Source organism: Metopolophium dirhodum, chromosome 7 (genome assembly GCF_019925205.1).
Source record: "Metopolophium dirhodum isolate CAU chromosome 7, ASM1992520v1, whole genome shotgun sequence".
NCBI lineage: Eukaryota > Metazoa > Arthropoda > Insecta > Hemiptera > Aphididae > Metopolophium > Metopolophium dirhodum.
The window spans coordinates 8409240-8433647 of record NC_083566.1 but is presented as its reverse complement, the minus strand read 5'-3'; the positions used below and the strand labels follow the sequence as shown (position 1 = coordinate 8433647).

Here is a 24408-nt window from a genome sequence, read left to right as displayed (position 1 = left end):
TAATTGTGAGGGTGGTTTCTGGTAAAAAATCCATCTATTTTGTGAAGTAAAAAATTGAAAAATCCAAGAACATTTCTTAATAATTTAGAAAAACTAACAAAAAATATCTTTAAAATGAGGATATTTACGAAACACGTTTTACGACATCAATTTTTTTTTTGTGTAATTCTGATAGGTATGAAAGCCATATTATAGACTTAAAATTTTAACCATTAAGTATAATATAATAATAATATTTTTTACACACAATGACATTTTAAAAATATTTGTACTAATTATTAGAACTTTTTACTTCATATACCTACCTCATAAGTATTAACTTTATTCTACTTTGGTAAGATTCAGTCGTATCAAAGCGAGTTTTCCGGTTGTTTTTGGAAATTAATATTTAGTTGACGAAACTACGTCGTTAATTGTTAATGGTATATAACTATTTGAAACTGTGGTTCGAAATGAACCATTGTTATATAAGTAACTATACTCACACATTGCACTTGTTGACAGTTATTATTTCTGAAACTGAAGTCGTGGTGTTAAATTTTAAATTTCTAAACAATAACGTCTGCGAATATAATAATATACTATGTCAATTGTTTACACGTAAAACAATTAACAGTTTCCTATACCATTATTAACATTACATTTGTAAATATGTAAAATATGTATGTATAAAATGTATAATGTTTTCAAAAAACAACAGGATATATTTTAACAATTATTTTTTTTCTTCAAAAAATCGTTAAGCGTTACTAAATGATATCGCGACAAAAGTGTATCGTTTAAGAATAGTTTCAGAATTGGAATAAAATTTTTAAAAAAAACCGGGAAACTAGCTATACCATTTTCGAACTACGCTATATATATTATAGGTAGGGGTTCGAGACTTAAAAGTTCGAGTGAACGTCGTCTTTAACCAGGTTATTGTAATGGATGATGTGTAAAATCATAGTATAAAAAAAATGATTCTAAGGCCTAAGCTATAAGGAGACGGGTGGAGCAGCATATTATTTTCCAAAAACAATTTATGTCACAACATTATATACTTGTATTTTATTAACTTGGTAGTTTGAAATAATAATTATTGCCAAAAACATAGTGTAAAACATAAAAGTCAATACCAGCGTACTGTAGAATGGTGTGAATAGGTTCGTGTTATAATAATAGTATACATATTCAAAAAATTGTACTGGTTATAAAAAATTATAATATACCTACCTACATAAAATTTCAAGTCGAAACAACTTAAAATGAATTTCTTTTGTTGCCCTTCGAGCCTTCGTAATATGAAGGTTTCACTGTACCTTTATAAGTCTATATTCAGTATTTGGTGAACATCTAATGTCTCTGTGATTGTTAATTTCTGAATAATTACAATAAAAAAATCAAAACCAATTTCAACAAAAAACTGTGTTTTTTTTAAAAAAAAAACCTTGAATTTCAATACCAATAAAATATACCTAATAAAAACTTAAACACTACTTTTACGAAGAAAAATAGTAAGACATCTATAATAGGTACCTACTTAGCCAACACCTAAAACGATTATTTTTTTTTCCCCCCCAATACACGTCGGCAGGGATTGGCTGTGAAAATGGTGCGCAACCTTATATGCATCGAACCCGCACGTATCACCCTGTATATTATATTATCTGCTGCAATAGTTTATTTTATCGACGCGATAAACATAATAATACATATTATTATCATAATTATAATACGGCGCAGTACCTGCTTAACAATAGTACAACATGACTAATAATGTGTAGTTATCGCACGTACGACTAAGCCACAGACGTGTATTATTCGCAGATATGCGTGGTAGGTTCGTACGCGGTATATACCTACGCGAGAAATGTGACGTATTCGGTATCGCGTGTTATCGACACGTCTTATCGTCCGACGGATAAGTGTAATGTACGTGGATTTAAGTCGGAACTGCTGCTTGTGCAGTATACACAATATTATTTGACCATAATATTGCAATAGATAACTCACAATAATAATGATTAACGATGATATTATATAGTTGATGTGAAAATATAATGACTAACCAGGTAACGGCAATGGTCAATATGACAAGACTATACCTGCAGCCCAGTACTAGGTATACGATTGTTGTGTATTTACATACACTAAGCATACAATTTTCGATATTATAATTATACATTATTTAAATATTCCTAATAATAATATACGCGAGTACCTATAGCGGTTGATATTATAATAAAATAACGGTCATATATCATAGATTAAACTTTTAAAGATAATTTTTCGTAAGTGCGATATGATAATGATTATAGTGAAATACGAGCGGAAACCGTTGAATTAGATCAACAATGAACATTAATTACCAACATTATAAAACCGTGAAAACCAAAAACCATCTCTTCCGCCTACTTTAAGGGTGTATTTGAGGAGGTCGATGGGATTAAGTCATGCACCTCCCCCCTCACTAGCTCACTTGTATTATTTCTATTAAATGATAAAATTTGTTCATTTAAACATTTTAATGTATTATATAATATAGATACTTATATTTTTAATATTCTTATGTATACCTACATTTATATTGTATTTAATAACTTTCATTATTCAATTATATTTGCACTTAAATATTTTTTATTTATTTACTCAAATGAGCATTTTATGGTAGACGAGGTTCAGGTTATTTAGGTTATTAATAGTAAAACATTTTTAATTCTGCAAAGAACAAAAATATTGGTAATTTGTATTCAATGGGTGCATTTAAAAAATAAAATAGTTTCTCTTTCTCACCTGGGCCCAGGTCAAATGCACCCTTGGGATGGATGTGTTCAAATTATATAGAAAGCCATAGTATGGAATGCAATTGGTGATTTCTTACATATACCGTAGGGTAAAGAATAGAAAGTAGAAACACAGAAAATCAGTCTATTGAGGGTGATCGGTTGAGTCCGAAGGGAGGGGGGGGGGCAAAAAATATGATCGAGTCGATCGAGGTTAAAATAGTAAATATATGTAAGTACTATAATATTAATATATTTCAATAACATATAATAACATAGGTAAGTCTTAGTTCACCCCGCATTCGGCGTATGTACTATGTGTATTGGAAGAGTCCTCGGATTGACCTACGATTTTTGGTATTTCTTTTATTTTCATGTATCTAATGAATATTATTATGCTGCGGGTCCGGAATAGGTTCGGTCCGATAGTATTATTATGACAATAGTATACGGGCTCAAATATTGCGGTCTGACTTAGCAGGGTGCCATATATTATAATACGATCATTGAAAATGACCCGGGGGTTGGACAGCACAATAATATACGCATAATATCGTATAATGATAATAATATATTATGTTATTATTTATTATTATGTGCACAGGCAGCGTACATGATCGTTGACGAAATGCACGAAGAGCACCCGGAACTGCTGAAAGACCAGTATTGGGACGAGGTGGTGCCCAAAGACCTGCCGTACACAGTGGCGTCGGAACACTACAGGCGCGAGGAGCCCAAGGGGTCGGCCGAGTGCTATAAGGTCAAGGAATCGGATTCGTTGTACGCGAATATGGCACCGATGCATCACATGCACAGGAAGACCGCGGTGCCCGAGGACGTGTACGCAGACTACGTGAGTACAATTTATCACAATAATAATAGCATATGGGTACCTACTTAATCGACATGATATTATAATATATTGTTGTTTATATTTTGTTAATTGTAATAATTATCGTTGTTATTATTATTATTGTCGTTTGTGCAAACATCGGACAATAGTGGACATCGGGACACCATAACCAGGGTTCACCCCTCCACACAACCAATCACTCGCCTAGATATCCCCTCTTATATACCGATGAGCCGATATATATATATTTTTAAGGCTCGGTAGTAACCGCGTTATGGGTTATAATTGTACCTACATGCGAATCACGTGCCACACCGAATCGTCGGGTGTTAAAATCATTATTATTTTTCAAAAGTATTCGAAACGATGCACAGCGGCGCTTCCTCATTCCTGCACAACGGATAGTTTTATATTTCAACGTAGGTAACAGTAAAACTTCCTACTCGCGCACACACAGCACACGATATTACGATAATCGAAAACATGTCAGAAATACGCGCGCTCTTTAATCGACTTGTGCCTCATCACTCGATCGTTTATAATATTATGGTCCACATTTAAGATTTAAAGTACTAACAACTAATCAAATATCTATAGGTAGTTAATATTTAATATGTTTGAAAAGAAAAAATAACATTAAAATATGCACCATAATACGCGTATATACTAGTACGTACCTACTGTAAAAACGTGTAGTAGAAAACAAATTATGATTTACTAAGTGTTGACTGTTGAATGATCTACACTCTTCAGAGTTCAATACCATTCCATAAAAATCTTATGGGAATAATTGAGAATGAACGTATTTCAATATCGACCAATGTGAATATGTGATAAATGATAATAATGGGACCACGTACAAGCAACTTCGAGTAACTATATCGAAATAATTATTTGCTGCGTTAATTCATACATAGATACTCTATTACTATTCTTGCATGGGTTGTAGGTCCTGTAATACAGAGACTGACTTATCAGGCATTCGACAAGTATTTCAAATACTTTAAATATTATAAATATATTTACGAAATATTCTTTACAGCACTGGCTTGCAAATAATAAATGCTACAATATAGTGTCGAACCCTCCAAAAAGACCGAAGCGGATCGCGTAAACCAAAACAGCATAAATCGCGTATTTATAATTTATTTAGTGAGAGGGATAGCCACTGCTGTAGGTACCTATATTTGTTTTTGAAAGAACTAAAAGATATTTTCAAACCAGCTGGTATTTCGAATAATAACAGTCCCTGCACGTGTTGTAGAAGTAATATTCTAATAATTGTGTACGTCCCTCACTCCTGTTGGTAGGTTTACCGCTCCGTGGGCTCGCCATATTGAGATTAATGAACCCGGACGGGTAGTAAGTATACCTATAGGTACTATATTATAAATTATAATTTATTGTGTCCACCGTGTTTATATTTTGGTTTTGATATTTTTTTCCGTACACATAATATTATGTAGATACAAGGTACTAGGTAACATGTGTACGTACTTATATTCGATCGAAGGTCAAGCAGTCGTGTAGGAATGCATATCGCTGAGTCCCATGCGCACTGCAGGCCACAGGTGGCGGTAGTATAATATTAGTCCATACATACGCACTAAGTATAGTAGTTATAATAATAACAAAAATAATAGGTACCTATACGTATTATTGCAGCACTGAAGCAGCAGCGCTCGACTAGGTCGGTCCGATTATTATTATTATTTGTGTTTGCTGTATGTAGGTATACTCGTATATAATATAGGTAGGTACCCTTTATATTACTGTCTACCTTAGTGGTTCCCAACTTTTTTATTCTACGGCCCCCTTGTAAATCTTCAAAAATCTCACAACTCCCCTTTAATTAGAGTTTAGACGATCTTTTTTTTTTTAAATACCTACAATTTTATAAATGTTTATATATTATTAAATATTATAAGTAAAATTAATTTATTGTTTTCAATTTTACTAACAAAATTGTCGTTATCAATGCATCATCACTATATATTCCCACCATACAGTATTTGAATCTCCCCCCTCCAGTTGGGAACTACTGGACTAGCTCAATCTCGCCGACAACGTATAATAATTTAAAAATTCGTTCAACACTGTCGAAAATCCAAATATTTATTCTTTATGCTATCGGTATGCCATTTTATATATCTTCAAAATTAAAATATTATGTCGAAGATACGAAATAGTTTTTAGTCGATTATATTATTAACATTAAATACAGCGAACATGAAACTTTTTCGTGGTTTTTTTTTTTATTATTGTTTTGACGTCGATGCGAGTTGAATTCACAAATCGAACCGTTTTCTAATTATGATTGCGCCTATTGCGTACACGTAATCGCAGTCAAATCGTTTTAAAATCATCTACTCCTCTAATGAAATAGTATAATAACCTATAGTTATAATTAAAATAATTTGTGTACAATGTGTACATGCAACATGCTTACCCAGATATAAAATACATGGGTGGCTTTTGAGAAAGCAGAACATGCGCTCGTCTATATGTATGTTATATATGTATGTAAACTTTCGTTTATGTTTTAAAAATGTTTATATGAATGTAATCATCGAGTGTATGACATATTACAATATATATTATTATTATAATGTTTCGATAGTTTGAGACGCTTATCTCATATAATATAATATCTAACGTGATTAATTTCTAATGGAAAACAATTCATTTGAATTATACTACACAATAAAAAATATACTATTATCGTCATTCATCGTACGTTACATGTTGTATATTATACGATTTTATATATTTACAAAACCATTACAATTATTGAAGATACCTTTAGTATATTGGTATAGATAGAAGAAGACTCTGCTGTGGCACCGATAGCCACGTAACGTATGCAGTAGATTGTAGGTATCATATAATATACATTCATTGATTCATACCTACAATGAAACCTTCTAAATTAGTGATAGTTGGCATTAAGAAGTAGCAAAGTATATATTATATACAATATTTTAAACAGAGTAAAAGATAAGAGTGTGAAGAACAAAATTAATTATAACAACATATTAATTATATAATAGACAGATCAAGATTTTTAACATATTTTTTGAATGATTTCAAATTATCAAAATGGCTAATGTTAATATTTAAGGTTTGACATAGTTTTAGGCCGTTTTTTTGAAGTGAATATTTTATAGGTGACAGCGAATCATTAAACACCGAGCGTTAAGCCCTCACTACCACCTACTATGGTCTATATTATATATTATTTATATTTTGTCATATGTATAACATATTTCTTGGTTACCTATAGGTATTAATTTTCTAAATTATTATCGGTATACTATTGAATCGAAAACAAAAACCTCCTTCGTAAATCTCGAAATCCTTTCTTAAATTTGCAATTAAAAAATTAAGGGCCACTTATCGAGATGACTATGCTATCACTCAAGTTGGATAAAAAAAGAGGATAATTAAAATTGGTCAAGTTGTTTCGGAGATTAGTGTGATCAAAGACCGTGACACGAGATTTCTATTTATATATACAATAAAGAAAGATATGTTAAGTTTGTATTTTATCGTTCAACTTCCATTTTCACCGCTCCATTCCCATAGGCCGTATTCACTTCTGGTGTGCGTACTGATACACTCATTTTTTTTCCCTGAATAAACTACCTACAAACTTTTTCTGGTGGTGTATCCAACATAATAATATACGTACGCCGTACGTTTTGTATACTCTTGTAAAACCTCTGAAAATATACAAAATTCATTATTGCGATTATAACAGCGGTTAAACCATCATATTTTTATACTCGACATTTTAGTTTTTGATTTCAATCGGTGGAAAATAAAAAAAGTAATACTAGGTATTTATTTACGAAAAAAAATTTGTATTAACAATAATTAATATTCTACAATAAATTAATAATTAAAAATTGTTATAACTTATAATACTATACATAGTATACATATACTAATGTTAGTAATAATTACTAATATATTTAAATATACAAATTGTAAACTGCGGCCGTGGGGTTGACAATCCTGTAGATTCCCGGGAACGATCCTGGGAAGGAATATTTCTGGGACCACCAAAAACTGTGAAAATGAGAATTTTTATTTTTATAGACAGTCCCATAGTATCTTGATTTATGTATTTTTTACATGAGTATAGTTATGTTGTTATTTTGTATATTAAAATAATCTCTAAATATATTATAACATCCTGTATTGGCTGTATTATAGTACCTATAGGCAATAGTATAATAGTATAGTTATTGATCATTAAGTACTCAGTATACAGTTAATACTTTTAGCAGAAAAAATAGTCATTTTGTTCAGAGTAAGTACCTATATACTATAGTTGGGTAGTATATAATATTATATACTATACCCAACTACTGAGGAAATCGTTTTAAGTAAGTAGGTAGTCAAATGTTTTGTTGATTATTCATTGTTACCGTTCATACTAGGAACGCCAGCAAAATATTCACTATTCATATGAATATAAAATGACATACACCTATAGTGTAATATTTTATTTTACTTGAAACAAAGTTTTGTATAATTTTCATGCAAAAAATCTTTCCGCTCATCCACGGTTAACGACCATTTTTAACATCCGATTTTTATCACATTACTATTAATAAGTATTATAATTTATGAAGGATTCATTATTAAAACATGGATGTTGGATGTATGTATACTTGATTAATTTATAATACATATAACTTGCTGGGTGCTATATATTTATATTATAAACTTCGATCATGAACTCACTAGATAGTAATACACTCATCTCTATATTGGCTGAATATTCATGGTTTATAACTGTTAGGCATTTAAAACAATTTATAATAATATCGCCAAATTATGTTTAGTGGTCCCCGGCCTAGGTGGCCGCATACATTGATCCAGCCCGGTGTCCCACAACACAATAGTACACCTGGGTAGGGCCAGTCCACCCTTGCATATAGGGTGATTATTTTGTCACAGAACACTATATTCCTCAACAAACTGACCTAAACAAGACGTAAGACTGTAAGAACAAACCACCTTTTCACAGCTGGTGTTAAGTTATAGGATTAGTGTGAGTGTTCTGTGACAAAAGAATCGACCCCGGTGAAATCTCTCCGATGATTGTTAAATGTTAGTCATTTTCGCTGTAAATATCAGTGTGATCCACAATGTGTATTTGCGTGTGTGTGTGAATTTTACCTGTATGCTATATTATATTTGCAATGCGACCAGATTATTATATTTTGGCGGCACTTGACGTGTGTGGGGCTCTCAGATCTCTCTAACTACATGGTGGCTGCAGCTGCAGATATAGAATCGTTCGTAAAAAATACAATACCTATACACACGATATCCAACATATTGGAAAAACGACGAACCGCTTTATTTTTGTCAACAAAAGATACATCGTTAAATAATTTGCTTTCCGATTTAAAATCAAACTATTTGGCAGCACCGTTTTTACATAGGTAGGTATACAATATATAGATACCTACCTCCGTCGGCCGTCATTCGTCTTAAAAACAAACATTTTTCAACTCCGATGTAATCCTATCAATCCTCTTCAATGTAAACCTACTTGCCTTCTAATTACTATATTATATACTATTTTTGCTATCTAATACATAAAGATGGTTTTTTATTTTGTGATTACGTATAATTTCTAAATATTAATTTATGCGAGTGGTTTTTTTTTTTTTGTTTTTACAGGAAAGCGTTGACACGCCAATGGCCGAACGCCGCAAAAATTGGTTCCAGAGGCAAATACATCGGGTGGGATCGATTAGATCGTCGTCGACCACTTATTCGTCTGGCGGTCTGTTCAATCGAACCAGGCACAATTCGGTGTACTCGAGCCCGGAAAATGGGTTACCCGTGTCGGCGGGTATTAATGGTCACGGCCACGTCAACGGCATTAACGGGAGCACACCACATCTGCAAAAGATAACGCTGTACGACCGACTGTGGGGTAGGAAATCTATGAAAAGTCGACGGGGCAGTACGCAAGGTATTTATACTGCAGGTTGCTTGAACTTAAGAAAATACATTTTCTCAACAGATTAACCCCAATAATGAACACAATTCATTTTTAACCGCTAAAATGTATTTCAATATAATCTATAGCTGAAAAACATTAGATTTGGAAATTAATTTTATACCTATATATCTATAAAATATAAATTACGTTTTTATCGCAGTTGTGTACATACAGTAGACACATTAAACGAGAAAATAGGAACTCGAAACTATAATAAAATTTGGAAACAAGTTAGATATACCTACATGTTTACAAGTTCATGAGACGAATGTAATCGGTTTTCAAATTAAAATTCATTTTTTTTTTTACCCTATATATTATGACTGTTTTTATTTAACCAGGCGTTGATCATTCGATTAACGTGCTATAATATTTAGGTACCTCTACCTTTATACAGCTATGTTTAATACATATTATTATAATGTGTCTACCTATACGGCTACACGACTATACGACGTTAACGTAAAAAATCGGAAAAAACGCTGATTAGATATTTGATATTTCACGGGCTTTTTTAAACGTCATTATTCGTTCTGAAGGTCGTCGCGTTAATAACTCGTTTTGTGTTTGTTTTTATTGAACAGAAATCGACAAAACGCGTACGGTTTTTAAGATTTAAATCGGCAGTTATTACCCGAGTGCGTCATCATCGTGTCTCATTAGCCAAGGAAATCATATCATCGTTCGCGCATATAGAAGTATTATAGCTACCAAGGTATAAAAACTTTCTTGTCGTGTTTACCAATCGCCAAATCTGAATATGTTACCGCGAATTTCCGAACAAAAATTACGCGGAATCATTGTCGTAATCGCTTAGGTACCTACAATAAATCTGTAGGACTACAGGTTTTCACTTTTTTTTTGCACCACACGCGAATATAATAATATCGTGTCGTCCATTTTGAATATTACTATATTAGATAGGTACCTATACGTCATAATGTATAGGCGTATAATGATATATATTATATTATTGGGCACGTAAACTGCAGAACAGGAATTTTTCAAAATTTAAATATGAATCCGAAGCCGCCGATCAGTAATTCCACTTTATATAGGTACCCATACGTCTACTTTGGTTTCTATTTACAACCCACTCATCTATATACCTGTATATTATATAATATATATATAGGTACTCGACGTGATTTATTAAAACTTAATAAAAATGTACATTTTTTTTTTTCAACTTTTTAGCATGATATTCATATGGCGGCTAATAATCAAATAATATATTCTTTACCCGAGTGATTCGTTTATAAAAAAAAAATCAGTTTTCACAAGTCTTGGTGAATTTGATTCGTTTTATAATGGCTTAACGCCTCAGAGTACCAATTTTTTTCTTCATTCAAACAGCAATAATATTATTAACATTTTTTTCGGCTCATTGGGCTGTGTGCAAATATTATACGGAGTAACGTAGGTACTATCGTATTCGCATTTTGCGTGACGTGTATAATTACTATAATTTCCTATTTAATTCCGCACAAAGTCAAATTTACGACAATATAATCGAAACTGCAATTATTTTGAACGATGTACAATACGTCAACTCAGGCACGCGAATATGCTCGAGTAGATACTACAGATACCGACAAAATCAATTTGGTATAATACTATAATAGTTAATTACGAAATGTGGAGCTGTCCTTTTTGCAGTCGTGTCTTATAATGTAGTGCTGCACTTTTTGACGTTTGGTACCCAATACTTTATAACGTATACACTGTGAGCTTAAAAGTTACAAGTGTTCAGACGTCACGCGTATAATGGATCGACACACCAAGTTTTGTATACATTTATAATAATTATAATTATATTAATAAACAAATTTTTTAATTATTAATACATAAAATACATCAAATCAAACTCTCTAAAAACTAAAAAATTGATATCTAATTATTTTTACACATACCGGCGTGTACTTAAATGTTGTTATTATCTATTAAAATGGATAAAAAATAAATGTCCATGTAATTATAACAATTATTGAAATACATCAAAATTATCAATTCGACTAGATTAAATTGTATTTACTTATAAAACATAGTGTATTCAGTACCTATATAAATATATAAATGAGCGGTATTAAATAGGTACAAATTACGTCATAACAAATTCATTTATGCAGGGTTTGATTATCAACTATTATAGTTTGTATAGTCTCGCTCCATATTTGCATGTCCATGTAACAAAGCAACATTGCCGTCCAACTTTCGATTTTATAATATTATAATCCATCAAGTTCGTACAATATAGTCTCGTTTATGACAAGTCAGTCACGTTTACAGTGATTTGATTGAATACAATGTTGAATAATGTCTATTTTAAAATATTACGAATATTTTGTAATTAAATAGTATTAAAAAGTGTTCAAATCAGTTAAACAGTTAATACTTATACTTATCGTTGATATTATATCACACAACGATTAAGAAAAATCGGTAAATGAGCTTTTTTCGGGTTTTAATTTTTATACAATTTTTCTCCATAGAAGTCGATTTTTTATAGAACATCAAATTATATAAATTCATCCTAATTGCACACGTAAATGAACGACGCAAACACGTTTATACTTTTTGATCGGCACTTGATCTGTTTAACATACCTAACAATATTGTCGTACGATGTAAAGTCCATAGGTCATGTACATGAAGTTTATAATTTTTAATACAGATTCTATTTCGCGTTATCTTCTATAAGTATAAGGTACCTACTTACGGCGATTTCGTATATTACCGATTTCGTAATCATATTGAATATAATATGTAGGTAGATGATGGTTTGACACGAAGCACTTATTTATTGTAATATAAAAAAAAAAAAATTGAATGCAATCAGGATATTTTGATTACCAGCTATATGTGCGAAGGACTCTTAGGAATCGCAGTGGTTATAACACCGCTGCCATTCCCGTTATGTGTCTGCCGTTCCACATTTTAAATCAGTTAGTCGTATGTATACATAATATAAGTAGGTACCTACCTACCTATACTGTACAGTATACACGTTATCATGAGGACAATAAATATCTTGCGTTTTACTTTTAGGTTCGAACAAGATTAATGGACAAATGAATGCCCGAGGAAGGCCTAGAATTCCAACGCCAGATGTGCAAAAGGACGGTATCGTCGATAAGGACAACAAACAGAATATGTCCATCAACGGTTCTATTCCTCCGGGAACGTATCCGTCAGATTTGCCCGCAGTCGTACAGGTATGATATTATATACAGTAAATGAGTTTTATTGGTTGAAAAAATAAATAAATATGAAATGCCCAAAAAAAGACGTGACGTACCTAGTCTATCATAATGTGTTATTATTATTATTATTTTTTTTTTTTTTATTAGGATTACATTTTTCGACTGCTAAGGTCATTAGCCTATATAATATATTATTAGTATACTTGTGAGTAAATCCGATAGAAATGCGGCCGTATAATATATGAGTCAAATATTTGAAAATATGTCTATATTTGTATATGCTCTAAAACAATTCTGTCTAACTAGTGTTGAAGTCTGAAATACTCAAATATATATCTAATTTTAAAATTAGCCCAATGCAATAATAGTGTCTAATAATTAATAACTGTTATATGAATGCATCATTCGTATCGATGGTAATAATATGGTATTCTATACTTTTTGGTTGTCTCCTGGCTATTGATTCTGATTTCTGGTGACTGGAAGGCTGTAGGCGGGAACACTGGGCAGTATCTGAAACTTACTTACACTGACACATACTTTGTATCATTCGACATTTAATAATAGGTGAATCTAGATACTTGTCTTTGGTATATCTTGAATCTTTTTATTTGTTATGCGTAAAAGATTCTAGAAACAAATGAAGATTCATTTTAATATTTTTTGGAATTTTTTTTTTTAAAAATATCGTAAATCGTTAGAATATCTGTAACATAATAAAAAGTAAGAAGTAAGCATATTTTTTGACAAAATATTTTTATTGATGTGAAAACATCTTATATGTTACAACCTTCAGATGTTTCCGCTTGAGCAGTGAAAATTTTCGAGCGTTATCGTTTTCGTGTAACCCTCGTACTTATTATATTATTAAAAGGAGAGGCGATTTTTATACCTGAAATTCTAATATATTTTCAAATTTTTCGAAAAACATCAAAAATTATTTTGCCACTAACAGTCTAAGTTGGACGTTGGACTGGGCGTCAACCTTGGTAGGTCGAGATCGGAATTCGTGCTGAGTGAATTTTCTATGGAGGTAATTTTTTTTTTTGTTCAATTTGTTTGTCACTTTCATATATATGCGTGTAAATATGTACGTAGCGTACCTACCTTTTATGTAAATATTTTATTTTATTAAAAGTTATCGCTTTGTGTTCTGAAAAATAAAATTTGAACATATATATAATTCTCAAAAATGTTCGATCCTATCCTACAAATAATATGAAAGTACGTGTTTTAAATTAAGAATATTTTATTCAAATTCAACATAATAAATCTATATTTCTAAGCTCATATATATGTTTTCGCATCTTTCTGTTAGTTTTTTTTTTGACATGAATAATGTGACTTCTCTATTCAGCGACAGAACCCTAAATTAAGGCAATATACAAGGTTATACCTATACTTATGTTAAATTCGTAGTGTACAGAAATAATACTGCCATACTAATTTAATTATTTTGACTATTTAATATTTCTACTATTATAGTAACACACTAACACATATTATATAGCGTCATATCTTATTGTACTTCGTTCTGTGGTTTTGATATTTTATTCTTGTTTGGAATTTGAAACATGCAGTTTAATAGTATTTTAAATATCTTCTCTTCAGCATAACTATAATAAGTAATAACTATTCTTATAACCATCGTCATTTTTAACGAGTGTTTTATTAAGATCTCAGATGCGTTTTAAACCATCTTATTGTGTGGAAAATTCATTTTTTAGTGTGTAAAAATGTTTAGCAGACGTTGTATTGAAATTATAGAAATCAGGTTGAATCGCTAGACCTTGAAATGAATTTTTTGATAACGTCCAAACTTTTATAATAGGTATTTAAAATTGTTTTAAAAATATATATTTATTAATTTAAGAGAAGCGCGATTTAATAATACGCTGTAATCATGGAAAATAACTTTACTAGTTAATCATATACCAACAGGCAACAGCATAATATAACTACTATTATGTTGAAGAAATAATTAAGTATGTAATGCTAAAAGTTTTATCAACTATTTAAATCTGAGCAATAAAAAAGTTTGAAAAATGTTGAAACGAAAATTAAATACCTATTTAGATGTGAAGGTCACCTAGACAAATACAATATACCTATCTTTTATTCCCCCAATGTGTCCATCCGATAAAACGCTATTATTTCTCTATATTTTTTGGCCTATATAATATTATTATACATCGTGATAGTTGAGATGTCGTTGTCTGTTCTGTATATTATGCACGTTTAATCGGCATCTGAGAAATTAAATCAATAGGAAGTAGTTATTTCATGAGACTATACTTTGTATTGTATTATATGTATTTTATATTATAATATTTTATAAGAGGTGTTTCGTTGTGTTTCCTGATTTAGTATAAACTGAACGTATTGCACTTAATTAGTCAAAAGTAATAGGTAATACAATATTATTATTGCTTGTTTATTTTGATTTTGGAATTCATAAATAACATTTATATATATATATATATTATAAAACAAGACTTGGCAATGTTCGTAAATTGTGTTTTTTCTTGGGTATTGCATGTATCAAATTAGAATATTATAATTAAGTCGTACGAATAAATTATTCAACGAATAATTGAATAATATTTGAATAATTTTTACGACACAATAAATGCACTGATTCTGGTGGGCCACTAGGGCGGGTGTTTTAAAATTCTTAGTAGTGTAATGAATCATCGCACATTAGCATATCACTATTTATTGTAGTGTTCTTAGCAGTGCGGTGTTTCGTTTACATAAAAAATAAGAATGGTCAACATTCAAGCTCTAGTCACAGTTATTTATTAAAAAGGGGTTCTCGTTTGAAAAACAGAAATTTGTATTTCCATTTTCCACAAGTTACTCTTTAAGTAGTATAAAAAATCTCAAGAATTTTAAAAAAAAAAGGTCTATTTAAATAAGGTCTTTTTGTAAGGTCACGGTTTGATGATGTGCTGTTTTGTACACTTTGGTTTAAAGTGTTAAACATTTTTTTAATCATCTAGCTTAGAAGTATTCAAACTGTGCGTCGTGGCTCCCAGGGGCGTCGCGAGAGTTGTCGAAGGGAGTCGCGTCAAAGCACCGGAAACCAAATTAATGTAGGTCAAGTATAATTAATATTAATATTATTTATAATCATTACAGCGATTATGGAAACAATAATGAAACACATTACCCGACTATTTGAAGTTTTATTTCTAGTACTACAGTCACTGTTATTATCACCCATATTGGCTATAATATTGTATGCGTATTGTTTCTGTTTTTTCATAATATTTTGGAAACTGTAATAATATTGTGAACACGCAAAGAAGCTGTGGCCTGTGGGATGAAAAAGTTTGAAAACCTCTAATCTAGATTACGTCTTATCATAAAACTATAATAATTATCATATACTGAATAAAGTAATCGGTAATACTGTTAAAAAGGTTATTTTGTACATTTTAGAAACCTGTTACTGGAATTATGTAGTTACGTGGAAATTGCGATAAAGTACGTCATATTGTATATTAGTAATTGCTTGCTAATCATTCCTACTCATTTTTATTAAACATTATTTCAGACAATTTCTTCTGCCCACTAGTTTGATGTAACTTTATTTAAATGACCTGGTTAACTAAAATATTGAAGGTTTTTTAAATAAATTTCTGGAAATTGTTATAAAACCAATAATAAATTAACTATAAAATTCAACAAATTATTAACTAAACATATCCAAACGTTTAATATTTCATAGTAGGTATATATATTATTTATACCGTTATGACTTACAAACAATATATTTCATATTTAATTTGAATTATGTAACTGTATTTTGAATTAAAGTGTTTATGAATTACCAGTATTTTTATGTACAACCATACAAGTTATGTTATATAATTGTTTATAATAATATCTATCAGTATATAATATTTAATATGGCCACTATTATCGCCACTATATTATAGTATGTGATTGAAAATTATTAATACTATAAAGTTAATTTTATTTCAATATTTATCAAATATTTGGTAATTGCCAATTGGTTCATACTCAACGGCTTCTTTTGAATACCAACTATTTAAAAATCATGCGTCGTGCCAAGTGGAATTTTAATGAATTTTTACGACAACACTCGAAAAACTGTGTTGAGAAACTAGAAATTTACCTGATCTAACAATGACGTACTGTCGTTTAGGCTCAATATGTCTTTACTATTTTATTTTATTTTTATGTTCTATTCTAATTAAGTTTATTTATTAATAATTTTTATTGAGTTGTAATGCTTGTTGAATCCCATACGATAATACTAATAATAATAATGTCTGCACAAATTCCTATTAAAATATCACACAAAATATTTCCAGCATTCTTGGTTCCGATAAAAGTATAATAAAAAAATAATAAAAACTACATCTTCATGACCCCCCCAGGTGTCGTCCACATTCCACGCTCCGTTCAGAATTTAAAATATTTCAAAAATGTTAGACCCTCTCACCCTCTTTTCACACTCTGTCATTCTCGCTCACTCCCTCCATATACAATATCTTTCTCTCTCCACTCTCCAAACGTCTTTTATTATTTGTATACATTGTATAATGACGCTATTAAACGATTTGGGGTGAGTCTGCTGTCTGAACAACATAATGTCCCTCCACCCAAACATTTCCTACCAACGCTTTAAGACGTACCTACCTACATAAAACGTAAATATTTTATCGTTGAGCTAGAATAAATACAATTCCTTAAATTTAAGTTTTAAAATATCTATACCCACCTACATAATAATAATAATGTTAGACCTATACATTTCCGGTCACTGATTTGTTCACCTTATATACGTAGTAATATAAACCATCGCGTCGAATCCGAGACCGAATTTGCAGTGTGTTTGCAATTTTGCACGCAGCAGTCACAGGCAGGGTGTGCCAAAGTCATATAATATATTATTTAAAACGAATTCACTAAACACAATATATCATATCGTTACATATAGAGGTAAACCTCCACCGATTTTAATCAGTAAATTTTCGCGTGATTCGTTAGTTTTTTAAATTCCCCCACCGCTGCCGTATTCAAATACAATTTAATATAATATTATATTATAGTCAAAAGTCGTGTTTCGGGTTTTCTGCAGCTTGCCACATTATATCGGGCGAACACGATAACCTTAAAATTATGTGGGTAGGTAGAGGTGCTTACCGGCAAGTAAAATATGATAGTTGTCGTAACGTATCTGAAAGGTTTTTATACAATATTATAATATAATATGTTCTGTCGAATAAAAAAAGTAAAGGTGTGATTATTTCGAAAAAATGAAAAAGTTCAATAGAAATTCTAAAACTCGACTTGTAACATATTTAGTTATTTACGTACCAGCTGCTACACATTTATAATTTATCCATAGTATTAAGTATTAAATTAACATTGACTATAGAATAGTCTATTTATAGAAAACAAAAATGTTAATAATTCTATATCGTTTCAAGAATATAGGTACGTACCCAAACAAAAAACATGTAAAAATCATGTATTATTATTACAGTTATAATTTTTCAAAATCATCAAAACAGTTTCAAAAATATATCAAATAGAAAAATTACCCTTGTTTGGTGGGTGGGGGGGGGCATACGTCAACACTCCCGTATAAACCAAATAAACTGTCTTCTATTTTATTTTATTCTGTCTTTTATTTTATAAAATAAATCATATATATAATAATAATATTAGAACGTGGGCGTAGCTTAGCAGTTAAAAAAACCTGATCGATGCGGGAGATCGCTGCCTTACTTGCAGTCATCATATCCGCATATCATGCAGTAGTGACCTATGTAGTGACCTATGTCAGAAGAAACGTAATTTGTTCACACTTCACGACCAATGTCAAAAAATAACTGGTTATCTTTGATTTTTTTATCATATCATCAACACGATAAGCAGTCGACAACATATTATTATCTTAGTTCATACACTATTTTATTACTATGGAAGTACACAGCGTTTTATATTGTGGCCGATATTTGCAACAAATCTCCGAATTAGCAAGGTGATCGATTTGAGCATGCGCGATGCAACTGCTCGCATAATTATCCATAGGTTACTATTACAGAATTATTCTAAATCTTCATGCGTGGTTAATTATATTATAATATTATTGCAGTAGGTAATATACCATTTTTTGAATATAATATTATACTCAAAACATAATATTATGTTGTTTTGATAACAAACTATCTGTGGATAAACATGCAAGAAGTTGCGTCGCTCATGCCCATATCGAACACCTAATTCGGTGACTCGTCGCTGATAATATAGGCAACAATTTTTTGTACTGATTTATACGGCTCCATCTATATTGTGTGATCCAAGCATATTATTCGTTTACTTTATTATTTCGTTTTTATTTTTCTTATACGTATATGTAAACATTGTATAAACGCTTCAATCGCGGTTCGTTTACATTTTTTTTAAATTTATCTTACCCCGCGTTTGTCACGGAACTCATTTGACACTTTTAAAATTATTCTTCGATACGATCGTAAATAATTAAATTAATCACGGTTTGTTTGATAATAGAAACACGAAATCATGTATAGTGTGGTCGGGTCCGGTTTCGCCCAACACCCGCTTTCGTCCGAACCGCATAAAAACTCTGATTTCGTTTTTGCTCAAACCACATCTATAATGCGTCTTTTCGTTTTTTCTAAGGACAAATTTTACGACTTTATATTTTATACACGGGCATTATAATATAGTGACAATTTTTTAAGTTTTCATTTCAATACTAAATCACAATGTTTTAACATTTATCATTCGGTTACATAGGTAGGTTGTGGGTACCTATCTCATTCGAGAAAGTCATTGTGGATTCGTAGTACAGATCATAATACCGTAGTCACACTGCGTATATATTACCCAAATTAAAAACCAAAAATCTATTTCCCAAATGCTTAGAAAATACCTGTCCAACGAGTTTAAACGTATTTCTCAAAATTGATATCTTTGAAAATCGTAGGTATTCAGCTACTATTTGGGCGATTTTTTCCTTTGTTATATATAAGTAGATTTTGTAGTTTTATAAGGAGCAATTTTATTTTATTATATTTAGTAGGATGTCAGTGCACTGTTTGTATTCTCTCTATCAACAGAGCAAAAAGCGTTCAAAACCTATCTTGTGCTGTTATATCTTTATTAGAGTGAAGATTATTTATTATTAGAGAGCTTAATATTAGAGTGAATTTGACCTACCTATTATCAAACTTAGTAAGTTATCTAGGGCACCTCAATACCTCAAACGCCTTTATTGACCTTTTAATTGCGAGTTATACCTATGCAAAATATAACAATTTATTTTTAAACGCTTATATTATTAATATTATTAATATTATTTGCTCATACTTATAGATATTTATGTCAATCGGAGGGGACTGGTGAGCTAGGTGTATAGTCCTCCCCTATATAAAATTAGCCATCGCTAAACTCCCATTACTCGCGCAGTAATTATTATGAATGCATTTTTGATATTTTTAAAAATATAAAATATTAGTTGATGCTTTAAATTATTTTATGAAACGTTGGTGCTTTTAATGTATAAACGACCAGTCGTTACGATTATTATTTCAAGTCAATAATTTGGGAACAAAAATGCCGGTGAACGTTCCGAAGTTTGAACTCAACTCGAATACCTATCTTAAAAACATTATTGTAGTACACTAATTGTACACTATTAATACGATATTATAATCACGTTATACTTATAAGTTATAATGTTAATAATAATAATAAAGTTATTACGAATTTTTGACTTATTTTGAAATAATATGTACGATGCAACAATAAAAATCAAGATCAAGATTAGGGATGGGTGAAACTTAAATTTTCACGAACTCAAACTTAATTATTTTCTTGAATTGTTTGAACAACCAGAACTTGAATCTTATTTGAACTATTATTGAACTTTAAAACTTTGTCGAACTTTTAACATTTTAACCATTATAATATATCAATATTGTAATATAGACGTTGACTTTTAAGTTGTTGAGATTTTTCTTTCATACTTTTAGATCAAAAGGTTTTTTTTAACAATCTAAACAATCAAATATTAACTTTGACCAGTTAAACCATAATTTTTAGGTAACAATATAAATTTTAAAACAATAATAACAAGTGATGTACAGTTGACAGTTGTTAATCTTATGTAATAATATTATTAGTTATCTCAGGGTAATTATTATTAATAATACATTTTAAATTGAAATAATTGAAAAAACAAATTTGTTTTTGGTGTCGTCGCAGGTGGTGTTGTCTCCAATCCAAGAAATGGACCCCAACCTGTCGGGCACATTCCACAACCAGCGCCGAGTGACCGGCGCCGTGAGCGTCTGTCAGGGCGTGCTGAACCCGGCGTTCGCCGGCACCGCCGTGTACACCACCATGTCGGTCAGCCCGATCGTCGAGTCCACGGTGTCCATGAGCCGGCCACTGCTGTCGTCGCTGGGCATCACCGCGGTGTCTGGGCCGGGCGGCGGCGCGACCACGCCACCCGCGCAGCGGCTGCTCATCACCGACGTCACCGCGGCCACGGTGGCCAACGCGCACCACTCGGACAAGGACGACAGCGCATGTGGCGGCAGTTCCAGTGGCAGCGTGTCCAGCACGGACGACCGGAAGACACCGGCGACCAATAGGCGCAAGCGGGGCGAAGTATACGTGTAGACACGTTTCGTTTGTTTCTCGTTTCTTCCGTTAATTATAATTATATAATTCATAATATTATAATGCACAATTATTGGTTTTTTGTTATATTGGGGTTGACGTGGGGTTGACGGTATTTCTTTTGTTGTTGTTATTGTTTCCGAAGATAGGTCTATATTTTAGTCTATGTATATCGGCGGAAGGGATCCGTCAATGGAGGGTGCAGTTGGACTCTTGCATGGGTGGGTGAGGGAGGGAGGAATAAGATATAATAATATTTTGATTCTTTTTTTTATGGGACGTAATATTATTTTATACGGTTCCTTGTGGATTTTATTATTTTGAAGTATCGTAAGTAAACATTCTCAGGTGTACATTTTTTATATTTTAGCGTTCGAGAACGATTTTCTTCGCCGAAAAGGGTAAAGCCAAATTTTTACTTCTGAATTAAACAGAGTGAAATTAAGTTGATTGAAAAAAAATCGTCTATTCCTATAACCATTTCCCTCGGCCTGCCCTCGACGCGAGCCTTCCATATTTTCCTGCTGAAACTTTCTTTGTTCATAACCGTTTTACTATTACGCCATTGGTCTGCAGATATTTCGAAGTTGAGAGCACGGATAGATTTGCCTGTAGATATACTATATGGTTGCACAACGAGCAATAATATTATTACGGCATCCAATATTCTTATCAAGTTACATGTTATACACATACAAAAAAAAAGTCGCGTCATATAATAGCACTCCTATTAGTTACTTATTAATAATATTATCTATAATGGCCGTAGACGGCGCTAGTATGACGCGACTTTTTGTCAGATTTTATAAGAACATTCAGTGCCGCTCAGCGATGTGGTCCAATATAGACAATCGTGAAACCCCTGTACCTATCTCTACGTCCGTGGTTCGGAGTATAATGTATAATGTATAATACATTATTATTATTATGTTATTGTTAAGGCTTGCACTTTATTTGGTACATCGGAATGTGTTATACAGCTAAACAGCTGTTACAAGGGTTGGGTATTATGCTGTATCGGTGAGGTTTTCGGTATTATTTTAAATTCTCGGTTAATATAATATAATATTATAATATATTATACAACTGGATAAATGGATCATTCGCAATAAGATATTTTCAAAAAAATCTTTGTTACCTAAATATATTGTTACATCACTAGTCGCTACCAGTAATAAATTATTATTACGCGTTCATGATAATGTAGGTAGGTAGATGGTACCATAGTAGGTAGATGGTACCATTCCGAACGAGAAGACTGTTGACGATGTGTATACCACGCGTGGTATATATAATCGAAATCGCCTAGTAGGTATATAATATACCGTCAGCCCCAGACTGTTGAAGAATTTCCCTATAATATATTATATGAAATAATACTACGATGTGTATACCGTAATTCATATTATAAGGTACCTATGTATATTATAGACTCGTGCGAATGTGTCACGTAGATAGTAAACAGAAGCTATCGTGACGAGACGAATATCGTATATAAGGCTAATTGAGTAATGAAATATGTGATTTAGGTAAGAATTTGTACTGTAATAATAATTAATGTACTTTTGTTTTATTATTGTACCTATGCGTTACGTAGAAATAGTAATATAATAATATTGTTGACGTATGAAACTTACCACCATGATATACAATATTATATTGTATTATTATATAGTACGTGACTACTACGCGAGATTACACGATGTTGTACATTTTTTATTTATAAAAAAATAATATATATAATATTATGTAACGCCTAAGAGTCAAATTATTATGAATTTTGCTCAATTTGAACAATTATATATTAATTTAAAGAGACATATATTTTTATGTATACCTATATATAAATCACCACTGTATATAATATAATATATATTCTATAAGAACTAACCCAACTCACATATTATTTTTATTATTATAAAAAATAACACGTATCGATAAATATATTTATGTATATATTTTATGTATATAATATAATATGTTTACGATTCACAATACTATACGTAAATATTTGTATATATAATAATTATTTTTATAAGCGTATATAATATTATATGTTATATATTATATATTTACCATTGTTATAGAAACATTATAATATTAATATTATATTCTTATAGTGATACGTTTAAATTATTAGATTTTAGCAAATAGCAATATATTATACCTGTATAATGTAATATTATATTATAATATGAACAAAATGTGATACTTAATCAAAACACCAAATATGCCGTCCAATGTATCTATCATTATAATATATTATGTCTGTGTATACTGTATAGTATAATATACAATATTGTGTAACCTATAATAGTTGAGATAAGTATGTTTTTATTTTAGCGTTACCTACCTTTTATTATTATATCACGCGATAAGTAACAATTTTTAATTACGTCCCTTCTGAAATCTGCCGCAGTGATCTGACAAAATAATATTTTAAAACCTAGAAGGGGTAAGGGCAAATAACATTATTAGGCTCACACGAATTGCGAACAAATTCAGCGGTACCTCCTTGAACGAATTGAGTCCGGGACGCCTTAGTGTTTCTTTTCCCTTACATATTTATAAGTGCTTCCTAAAGTATAATAATACCAAATTAAATTTACACTTGACAAGTTATTTACAATTTAATGTACTTACTTATTTGTAATTGTCCGTAGGTAATATTTTTATTGGACATACAAAATATACCACTAAAAACTATATACAAAATGTTTGTAGGAAATATTTAATTTAATATTCTTAACTTATTGGGTGATTTTGTAATACTAATAATACCTATTTTCAAAAAAAAAATAAAAACGTATTTTTAAAATTAAAAATCAGTTTGAAAACCATACAAACAAAAATATGTTTAATAACTCG

At 31.0% G+C, this 24408-nt stretch overlaps 1 protein-coding gene across 2 annotated transcripts in view; it reads left to right on the top strand.

The window, feature by feature from the left end:
- LOC132949632 (bestrophin-4) overlaps positions 1-21597 on the top strand; it is a 55204-nt gene extending 33607 nt beyond the window's left edge. For both annotated transcript variants that reach the window (XM_061020613.1, XM_061020612.1), the window contains exons 8-11: positions 3370-3618; positions 9319-9616; positions 12695-12861; positions 21121-21597. In XM_061020613.1, the coding sequence (XP_060876596.1) occupies positions 3370-3618; positions 9319-9616; positions 12695-12861; positions 21121-21540 (1134 nt within the window). In that variant the 3' untranslated portion in view covers positions 21541-21597. The remainder of the gene's footprint in view (positions 1-3369; positions 3619-9318; positions 9617-12694; positions 12862-21120) is intronic.
- The last annotated feature ends 2811 nt before the right edge of the window (positions 21598-24408 follow it).